We start from the raw sequence: 10170 nt of genomic DNA on the forward strand, positions 1-10170 counted from the left end.
GGTTGTGATCACTTAGTTGTAAACACCACTGCACTCAGACCATTCTGCCCCCATGTCCTTTCAAAGTAAGGTAAACATTTCCAGAAACTCCCAGCAGACCTCCCTTCGTGTCTCATTGGTCAGAAGTGTGTCACATGTCCACACCTAAACCAATCCCTGACCGGGAGGGCTCAACCATGATTGGTTTACTCAAACTTTAAACAAATCAAGATTTACTATTTGGGATTAGGATGCCTCCAGCTGTTACCCTGAAGGAAATGAGCAATGTTGGCAAGAAAGAAGGCAGGGAATGGCTGTTAGGTCCAGAGAAGCAAGCACTTTCCTGTTGGTGAAGGGGAAGGAGGAGAGGGTCACGTGACCCACGTTGGCCAATAGCTATGTCCCATCCCTTTGGGTACAGGTGTCCAGATGGACATGTGACCCAAGCCAGACCAATGAGAATCTGTCCTGGGATGTTGGTTGGGTGAGAGGTACTCATTGTCTGGGAGGCAGCAGAACTGAGAGGGAAACACCTGGAAGCTGTTGGACCACCTCATGGGGCAGCCAGTCAACCCCCTTATCCCTTACCCAGGTTGGGCCGAGTTTCTGTCACAACATTAAGTCTCCATGAACACGCTACATTTGCTCCGACCTCAAGATGCAGCCAGGCTCTGTAAAGCACTCTCTTGCCAAGACGACTTACACTGCAGAGGATTTCCCAGGCCTTGATGTCCCACTCCTCACTTTACAATGAGGAAGCTGAGCAGCTCAAAGAGCTTGTGCTCAAGTGACAAGGAAGTCACGGACAGGCTTGGAGCACTCACTGCATCTCCCCACTCAGCTTTACTAGGCCTTTCTGGGCTGCCCCTCACCCAGCCCATAGCTGAGCACACACTCTACAGGAGGCGCTGGCGATGCAGCAATGAGAGAAACACATTGCCACGGCCTGGAGGAGCTTGGGGCCAGCAGGACAGACCTTCACTAGCAGCATCCCAGTTGTGATGATGGATGCCTTAAAGCACATCTCGCCTGAGCTCCCTGAGGGCAGGAGGTGGGGGGACCTCATCTTCCACCTTCCTGTCTCCCTCTTAGTGTCTCCAGAGAAGGGGCTATAGCCTTCTGGAATTAGCCAACACAAGTTCAAATCCTGTGTAAGGTGACCACACCTTCCAGCTGTGTGCTTTTGGGTAAGTTAACATCACATTTCTGCTCTCATTTTCCCAAGTTGTAAAATGGAGTGGTAATACAAACTTGCTGGGTTTTCCAAAGGACTGAAACAGATCAGTGATGCATAAAGTGTTTTTGAGTCAAGGTATTACCGCACACAGAGAACACTCTGGAACTGGGATGGGTCATTTCCCACAGGGAAGAATGTGGCGGGCCAGTTCTAGGGAGAGCAGGCTCAGGCAGCGGCTCCTCATCTCTCCCCAGCCACAGACTCAAACACAAATAAACACTCCCACTCGCACTTTATTAAGTACGGAAGGACTGGTTACAACAGGGGTGGAGGTGGTGGGGAAGGCCCAGCCCCCACCTCCACTGGCACACAATAAATAAATAAATAAATAGCTGGGAGTGGGCATGGGAGAGAGGTGGCACAGCAAACACTGACCACACAGGGGACACAAAAGCCCACCTTCCAAGCTGTGGCCACCGTCAACACTGTACAGGTACCATGACCAGGAAAGGGTGGGGGTGTTGGCCACAGAAGCCCCAGAGCCCCAGAGCCACCCACTGCACCACAATCTTTGTAGAAGCAAGGCGTCTTCAGAACTTGGACCCTTATTTATCGACTGAATCTGGATCCCTGGCTGGTCAAGTCAGACCAATATTATCATGAGGCCATTTTATCTTAAACTTCTGGATTGTTCTATTCAGGATCTAAGACACCAATGGGTCATTATTACTTGGTATTCTGATGGGTCCACCCAAGACCTAGGACATGCAAGGATCCTTGTCACAGCCTTCTGATTGGTCCCCTCAAAACCCAGCATCAATGAGTCACTATCACAATCCTAAGTGGATTGGTCCACTTAGGACAACAATGGGTCATGGTTACCTAGACCTGCTGTTTGGTCAACTGGAACCCAAGGGCCAGGCCACGAGGGACAGGTAGAGTTCTACAAGGCCCAGGGAGAGGGGAGAGGATTAAGTGCTCAGGTTTGGAGAAAATTTTCAGTTGGCATCAGGGCCCAGGTTTTAAGGAGGAAAGATGACAGGAAATAAGGCCACCTGGCTGGGTTAGGCCAAGATGAACCCATGGTGGACCAGCTCCTGCAACAGCAAAGAGTGTCTAGCCACTGCTGGGAGAGGGTGCAAGGGCCTCAAACCTTCCCTGGGTCCCAGCCCCACCAGGGTGCATAAACTGGGGCCAGGGAGTCGGTGGCACTTAACGCGGCTCATGACCTATCGGCTCCATCTACAATATCAGCAAGTGGGGAAGGGGTGGGCCTGCGGCTGCAGGTCAGGTGGGCTCAGTCCTCCAACCCCTCCATCAAGTCCGCGATGCTCTCCACGTAGTAATGGGGCACGAGGTCATGCTGGCCGGCTGCCAGGTAGGCCTGCGCCTCTTCTAGGCAGGAGACACCTGTGAGCGTGAGCACAGTGGTCATGCCGCAGCGGTGGCCAAAGAGGATGTCGGTCTCGAGGCGGTCACCCACCATGAGCGTGCGGGCGGGGTCCACGCTGAAGTGCTCTGTGATGCACTCGAACATATAGGGGCTGGGCTTGCCCACCACCAGGGCCTGGCGTCCCGAGGCTGTCTCCACCGCCGCAGCCAGGCTCCCAGCGCCTGCAGGGAGAGGGGAGACTGTCAGCAGGAGGGCGGCAGGGTCAGCTTAAGGCCTGAAGCTGGGATTCCAGGGAGCCTGGCACAGCGTAAAAATTAGTCAGTAAAATGAGTCAGAAGGCCTGCTTCCAAGTCTTAGTGTGGTGGTTAAGAGCACAGACTGCAACCAGATGCCTGCATCCAGACTCCATCTCCACTATCTTTGGGCAGACTAGATAATGTCTCTGTGCCTCAGTTTCCCCACCTCTAATACAGAGCTATCAGTGGCACTTATCTCATGTGGATGTCATAAGGACCGGATGAGCTACTCCATGTAAACTCCTGGCTCAGTCAGTCCTGCCTGAGGTTCAATATTTTACCCTGGCAGCTGTGTGCCTTCTGGCAACCTCTCAACCTCAACTATCCAACCTCTCTGAGTTTCTCTGGACTCCCTACAAAAGAGGGAGCCAAGTAACACCCACCTCCAAAGGGGTGCTGGGAGCACCACAAGGGCAATCGCTTTGTAAATGGAAAAGCACTTAACTACAGTTGTGGTTACTGCTACAAGAATTCGTGCATCTGGCACAACCCTTTTGGAACATTGCAGAGCACAGAAATGTTTGCACCTCTGACCCAGTCAGCCTCCCCCGGAAAGTGATAGCAAGAAGAGAATTCCAACTGGAGACAAAAAGCTACATGCTTGAAGATGTCTGTGGCTACAGTAACTATAAACCAAAGCGTGGAACTCGCCCAAGTGTCTAACAATAGAAGGGCTGTTTAGAAAAGGACGATCCTGTCTCCCAACCCGGTACCATCCTGCTCCACACAATGAGTCCACTGTGCCTGTCTCACAGGCATGTCTCTGTGCCAGAACATTCTGCCTTCATACTAATGTGCCTGAATAAAAGATGATGATGATAATCACCATTTACCAAGCACATTCTAAACTGCCAGGGCTGTGGGGGGCTCATGGAAGGCCATTGTACAGATGAAAAAGCTGGGGCTCAGTGATGCTGAGTCACTTGCCCAGGGTTGCACAGCTTCATAAGTGGCAGCAAAAGGATTTGCATTCAGGTAGGTGTGACCCAGTCATGTGCTGGGCCGGCTTGTACTGATTTGGGAGTGCAGACTGTTTCCTTTTCAGGAATTTTGTGGGCTGGTTGTTAAAGGAAGCTACTATTAAAAGTTAACTTTATAAACTCTCAAATAAATGAGTTTTGCTTTAATAAGTTCTCAAAGCTCATCACTTCCTAATTCTTTTACCATATTTTACTATTACCTACGCTCTGGATACAGTTTCCATCGGTACGGTGGAAATGCCACATAATGGTGTGCTACGGCACGCCTCTTCCCAACACCCCATGCGGGGACTTCATGGTGGTAGCTCGAAATCGGCCATGGCAGGAATATTTGCACCACAGAAGGCTCCTCCGACTGCTAAACATTTATCAGTGCTCCGCTGGTCTGACCCCAAATGCTCTGGGCTCCGTCTCTCTTCTCACAGCCAACAACAGTTGGCTTAGTTAAGCCAAAGACACAGAAGGGGAAAATGGGTGGGGACAGCAAGTGTCCTTAGTCCCTTGGCCTTCAGATGAGGAGGAGGAACCGCCCAGAGTCACAGAATCAAGGCAGAGGTGGGTCAGAACTTGGGCTTACAGGCTGGCTCAGGGCAACACCATTGGGAGGTTCTCCCTGACATGTGACCTAGAACTTGCCAGCTTGTTTTCTTAAGAACTCAGTAGGGAATAAAAGCCATTTGCCCCCTCGGTTAGTAATTCCTCCCAGGATGCGAAGGGCTCCACTAAGTCACCCCAAGGTGTTTTTCTCAGCTCAAGAATGGCCCCAGCTCTGTCCTTTCCCACCAGGATGGAGATTGGTCACCTCTGGGACCCCTATGTCCCATTTCATTCATTCAGCTAATATTTACTGAGGTCCAACTATATGCCAGACACTGGGGATAGGGCAGTCAATGCAACAGACATCGTTACCCTGGGGGAGCAAGCATCCTAGCCGGGGAGGGTATAACTGTCTCTCAGCCCCCATCATTCCTCCTAACCTGGCATTCTGCAATCCAGGGATATTGCCATGTTATGCCGATGACGTCTTCCTAAGACAGCAGGCATTTCTATTTGCTGGCTCAAATGGCTGCCATGTGGCAACAAGGTAAACACACAATTTAGGAGGCCCATGGGGAAGGAGAGGAGGAACTGGGGGTGGGAGAGTTGCATTATTTCAGATTTTTATGCACAACGGGGGTCTTTATTAATATTTTTATAACACACTATTTCAAAGCTGCATCATTCAGTTGTGCACAAACATGACTTACAGCACTGTACTTGTTAAGCCTCTGCCTCCCCCTCTAGGCTGTGGGAGTGACAGCAGGACAGGTGGGCACAGCCACGTGGGCAGGGAGACCACAGGGGTCTGGGTTCACGCAGAGAACAGGGAGGCAGGCGTGGGCAAGGCCTGGTCTCTTCCCATCTCCTTGACACCAGCCTTCCTTCCTGAGCCCTTGGGAACCTTTCAGCCCACAGCCTAACCTGAGCTTTGAGGTCTCCAGGGAAAATCTCACTTCTCACAGCATGGCCTAGGGCAGGCAGGACGGAGCTGCTGCAGCTGAGAGCACTGACCGAGCCCTCAGCTCAGATTTACGGGGAAACTGAAGCTGAGGTGATCATGTAGCCAGTAGGTCTGTGGCAGAGCCAGGACAAGTCTAGAACTATAGAATCCCTCCCTGCCATCCCATCATAACACCGTGTCTATGTCTCCTGGCACTTTATCACGGTGCTCTGCAACGTGTCTCCTCAGGGAAGCTTCCCCAGATCCCCTCAGCACTAGGCCTCCTCTCCACCCCATCACAACCCTGTGTCTGCTTCACCTCACTCAAAACTGCCCTGCCCCCCTAGGATTTTGGTATCAGTGACTGGGTCAGTGGCTGGCAGAGAGAGAGTGACAGAGATCTGTCCAGGCCCCAAGCCTATGGACCAGGGTATTAACCTAACCACATACACTCATCACTGCCCGTCTGCCTCCGCTGCCACCTGCTCTTGTCTAACTCCAGCCCCCCACAATGTAGGGCCCTGCCTGCTCCTGCCTCTTCTGCAGGGCTGAACGTGCAGAAGATGGCAGCAAAGGGTGCCTTGGATCAGGGGTGGGTGTCACAGGAACCATGTTCGGGTTCTGTGCTCTATCACTGACTCACTATACGCTCTTGGGCAGCGCACTTCCCCTCTCTTAGCCGGTTTCTTCTTCTTCTTCTTTTTTTTTTTTTAAGAGAGGAAGTCTCACTATGCTGCCCAGGCTGGAGTGCAGTGACTATTCACAGGTGCAATTATCATAGCACAATGCAGCCTTAAACTCCTCATCTCAAGCGATCCTCCCTGCTTAGCCTCCCAAGTAGCTGGGACTACAGGTGCCAGCCACCACGCCCAGCTGCCTCAGTTTCTTTAATTGAGAAATGGAACATTAACTCTCATCTCTGGAGTCATTTGCAAACAAATAAGAACAGACACCAAGGTGCTTCCTAGAGCTCTCTGTAACATGGGGGTACTCTGGCTACAACTTACATCATGTGAGCACCTACTATGTGCCAGGCACTCACCCTGATCATGGTCCCCTTGGATGAAACTGACATGGTGAGCATTCCCATTCTACACCCTGGCAGAGATGCTCGGAGGTTACGTAACTGCGTGGAGCTGAAACTGGAACTCAGGTAGAACTCCACTTCCTGTGCTCTCCATACACCTGCCTGCATCCTGTCCCTAGGAATGTAGTCCCAACCCTTCCACAGGGGGACAACCCTTCCAGGCTTCCTTTCCAATCCTCCAACACCACCCTGATGGTGGGTGGGGCAAAATTCCGCCAGCAACCCCCTGAGCCAAAATGGGCCTGTTGCCTCATCTGTCAAACGGGGACACCACCGCTGTCCCTCGCAGGGTGGTGGCTGTAGGAATTACCAGACGTACACATGAAAGCACCCCGGGCCTCCCTCGCATCTCTCGGGTTCCCCACCTGCCACCCGGAGACGCCCCTTCCTCTCTCCTCAGCCCTGGGCGTGGAAGCGAACGCGCAGGCCGCCCCCGACCTCAGTTTCCTCTCTAGCTCCGCGCTCACCTGGAGTCCGGCTGCCGTCGCTGAGCGGGTGCCATGGGTCGCGGTCGGTGGCCACGAGCAGGCAGTCGGGGTCGCGCAGGTGCGCGCACGCCTCGCTCAGCTTGGCGAAGGAGAAGTGTTCGTCGTAGCCCACGAGCACAGCGCGCACGCGCGGGGGCGCGCCGTTCCCCGCGTCCGGGTCGTCGCCGGGGTCCCCCGCCAGGCGCAGCCCTGCGGCTCGCAGCTCGGCGCGCAGCCCCTCGCCGCCCAGCACGAACACAGCGCCCGGCGCGTCCGGCGGCCCGGGCAGGCGCTGGCGCAGCAAGCGCGCGGCGCACAGCGCGGAGCTGAACAGCTGCTCGGCGCGCAGTCCCCCGAAGCCCAGGCGCGCGAAGCGGAGGGCCAGTTCGGGCCGCGCGCGCCGGCTGTTGTTGCTCACGAACAGCGCCGCCTTGCCGGCCCGCGCCAGCCGCTCCAGCACCTCCGGGGCGCCAGGCACTGCGCGCTCGCCGTTCCACAGCACCCCGTCGCAGTCGAACAAGACGCCCTGTGCCCGGCCCAACACGTCGCGCAGGGCCGCGCCGCGAAGCCGCTCGCAGCGCGCCATGCAGCCGGCCGGCCGCCCACCCTCGCCGCCCGCGCCGCGCTCCTTCCGCGGGCACGGCGAGCTCGCCCGGGCACGTCTCCCGCAGCCGCCAATCGGCGCGCCGGAAGGGTCAGGGGGCGGGGTGACGGCCTTGCCCCTCGGCCAATGAGGGTGAGATTCTGGGAGAGGAGCGAGACCGCGAGCTTACGGAATTTGGAGAAAGGGACGGAATCTTGGCTCCCACCGAGGGGAGACGACCAATGGAGAACTAGTATGATCCTTAGCCCCCCCTCTATCTCTGCTGGGCCAGTCGCCGCCGAGTTTCAAGACCGACCAACCTCTCACAGGGGTAGGAGCCTAGGAGACTGACCCTCTTCTTAACCAATAAGAAGCTACAACTAGAAAACGGAAGCGAATAGTCCCGCTTCTTCCAGCCAATCAGAAGCTTAGGAGAGCTGGTTGCTAGGAGGAGAACAGATACTCAGATGTAGCCTCATTGCCCTTTGAACCGTGGACGCTCCAGCTCTGAGGGAAGTCTTGAGAGCTCGGTAGGCGCATGGTGTCTTCTTGGACGTCGGGGCCCTCCGTCTAGACCCATGGTTCTCCACAGTGTCCGTGCAGTAGAATCCCCTGAGGAACTTAGTTTTTTGAGATATAATTTACATAAAGATGCGCAGATCTTAAATGTACATACACTTCGATGTCTTTTGACAAATGCCTTTAAAAAATAGCAAGAGCACCGTGTAAAAGACCACCTAAACCCATGCTAGTTCGCAAGGTGACCTATGTGTGATTGACCTGGGTCCGCAATGAAATATGCTCTGTAAAGATGAAAGCCAAAGTAATCAAGTCGAAACTGATTGTTTCTTGTAATTGATGGTTTAAACTTTCCAGCTGCCTTGCCTACGGTTAAAGTTTAACTGTGCTTGCTTAACTTGGGAAAGAATGTTCCTTAACCTAACTGATGCTGTCTGCTTCTGTAAACCTGCTTGCTTAAAGATTATAATCAGTCACTCGTAACCGGAGTAGGTGGTCCGAGGCAGGCCCCGGACCCCACGGTTATGGAATGTATGATGTAATGTCGTTCCACTTCCCATGCCTTATGTCATGTAGCACATCTTAGAATAGTATAAAACCCCCTTGCTTTTTCGGCTAGGGGCCATTCTTTGTACCTGTGCTCTGACAGGGCAGGGGTGGTCGCTGGCCAGCTAATAAAGACTCAAAATTTGGCTCAATTTGGTCTTTAAGTGGTCATTTCTCGCACTCCGTACTACGATACACAGAGATTCTGATTGAATCAGTTTGGGTGGGGCCTGGGCATTTTTTGGTTGGCTGGTGTTTTTGTTTATTTTTTCTGTTTTTATTTTTAAGAGACAAGGTCTCGTTTTGTGGGCCAAGCTGGCATGCAGTGGCACAATCATAGGTCGCTGCACCCTCAAACTCTTGGGATCAAGCGATTCTCTTACCTCAGCTTCAAGGAGCTGGGACTACAGGCGCCCGCCACTGTGCCTAGCTAATTTTTCTATTTTTTTTTTTTTTTTTAGAGATGGGGTCTCACTGTGTTGCCCAGGCTGGTCTTGAACTCCTGGCCTTAATTGGTCCTCCTGCCTCAGCCTCCCAAAGTGCAGGGATTACAGGCATGAGCCACTGTGCCCAGCAGGGTTGGTGTTTAATTAATTAAAACGGTTCTACTGTGAGGACAGGGTGAAGCACTGGGCTGCTGGCAGTCTGTCACTGGAGCACTCGAGGGGAGGGAAAGAGCCAGAGCAGCAGTGGCTGATTACCCAGGGTGGGGACTGGGTGACCCAGGCTGCCTGGGTCCCTGTCTTAGGGAGGCAGGCTTCTGATCTGGAGGAAACTGCTGGTCTTGGGATCTTTGAGGAGCCAGTGGTTTAAAGTGTGGGGATGAAGGATTCCTTTGAATTTTTCACTTGGCCAGTTCCTGAAAGACTCACCTTAGATATCACCTCCTCTAGGAAGCCTTCCTTGACTACTCCACCAAAACACATCAATCTGAGTTAGATGGCCCATCCCTAACTGGGCTAATATAGGCTTCCAGTACCATGACACTTGATTCTAATTGTCACTTTCTTGCCTGTCTGTTCCCAGAGTTCCTTGGGTGTAGGGCAGAGGCAGGGAGCTGGCCCAGGGTCTGGCAAAGAGCAGCCTTAGGGAAAGTTTGAGGACAGATCCACTCCTGCTCCTTGGGAAGCCTTCACTGCCTTCTCCCAGTGGGGGTTGGGGGAAACAGCAGTAGCAGCAGCCAGCGCTTATTGGGTGCTTCTGTGTCCCAAGGGTGGTGCTTTGGTCTTTACAAGAGTGTCTCATTTGATCCTCAGAGAAACACTTCTGTGGTGGGAATTGTTACAGTTTCACAAATGAGAAAACTGGGATATCAAGAAGTTGAGTAAATTGCCCAGAATGTGAGGAATGAGCCAGGCTTTGGAATCAGTCAGACCTATGCCCTAATTCCAGTCCCTGCCTTACTGGCTGTGCGACCTTGGCAGGTCACTTCTTTCTGAGCCTCGGTCTCCTCACCCGTAAGACCCAATGAGATTTACTTTGCCCAGATAAGACTGCACGGAAACCATGCTCAGAAAAGCACAGTGTGGGCCGGGCGCGGTGGCTCACGCCTGTAATCCTAGCTCCCTGGGAGGCCGAGGCGGGTGGATTGTTTGAGCTCAGGAGTTCCAGACCAGCCTCAGCAAGAGCGAGACCCCGTCTCTACTAAAAATAGAAAGAAATT

The 10170-nt window shown here is 53.3% G+C and overlaps 2 protein-coding genes across 2 annotated transcripts in view; both read right to left on the reverse strand.

Moving 5' to 3' along the window:
* Positions 1-1514: 1514 nt before the first annotated feature.
* On the reverse strand, positions 1515-7495 carry PDXP (pyridoxal (pyridoxine, vitamin B6) phosphatase). The gene is made up of 2 exons (XM_012638025.1): positions 6860-7495; positions 1515-2770 (listed from the first exon to the last, which is right to left on the reverse strand). Exons 1-2 carry the CDS (start codon positions 7443-7445, stop codon positions 2454-2456), a joined length of 903 nt encoding a protein of 300 aa, XP_012493479.1. The 5' UTR covers positions 7446-7495; the 3' UTR covers positions 1515-2453.
* A 367-nt stretch (positions 7496-7862) lies between these two features.
* Positions 7863-10170, reverse strand: part of SH3BP1 (SH3-domain binding protein 1) — a 14223-nt gene continuing 11915 nt past the window's right edge. Inside the window, exon 19 of the mRNA XM_012637986.1 lies at positions 7863-7886. Within this exon, the coding sequence (XP_012493440.1) occupies positions 7863-7886 (24 nt within the window). The remainder of the gene's footprint in view (positions 7887-10170) is intronic.

Source organism: Propithecus coquereli, unplaced genomic scaffold (genome assembly GCF_000956105.1).
Source record: "Propithecus coquereli isolate 6110/MARCELLA unplaced genomic scaffold, Pcoq_1.0 Scaffold126, whole genome shotgun sequence".
NCBI lineage: Eukaryota > Metazoa > Chordata > Mammalia > Primates > Indriidae > Propithecus > Propithecus coquereli.

What these genes read in the sequence shown, in the direction of transcription:
- PDXP (XM_012638025.1), bottom strand. Translation starts at nt 7,445, where the DNA reads ATGGCGCGCTGCGAGCGGCTTCGCGGCGCGGCCCTGCGCGACGTGTTG. An exon ending in CGACGGCAGCCGGACTCCAG is followed by an intron (nt 2,771 to 6,859) that starts GTGAGCGCGGAG and finishes CTCTCCCTGCAG; the next exon opens with GCGCTGGGAGCCTGGCTGCG.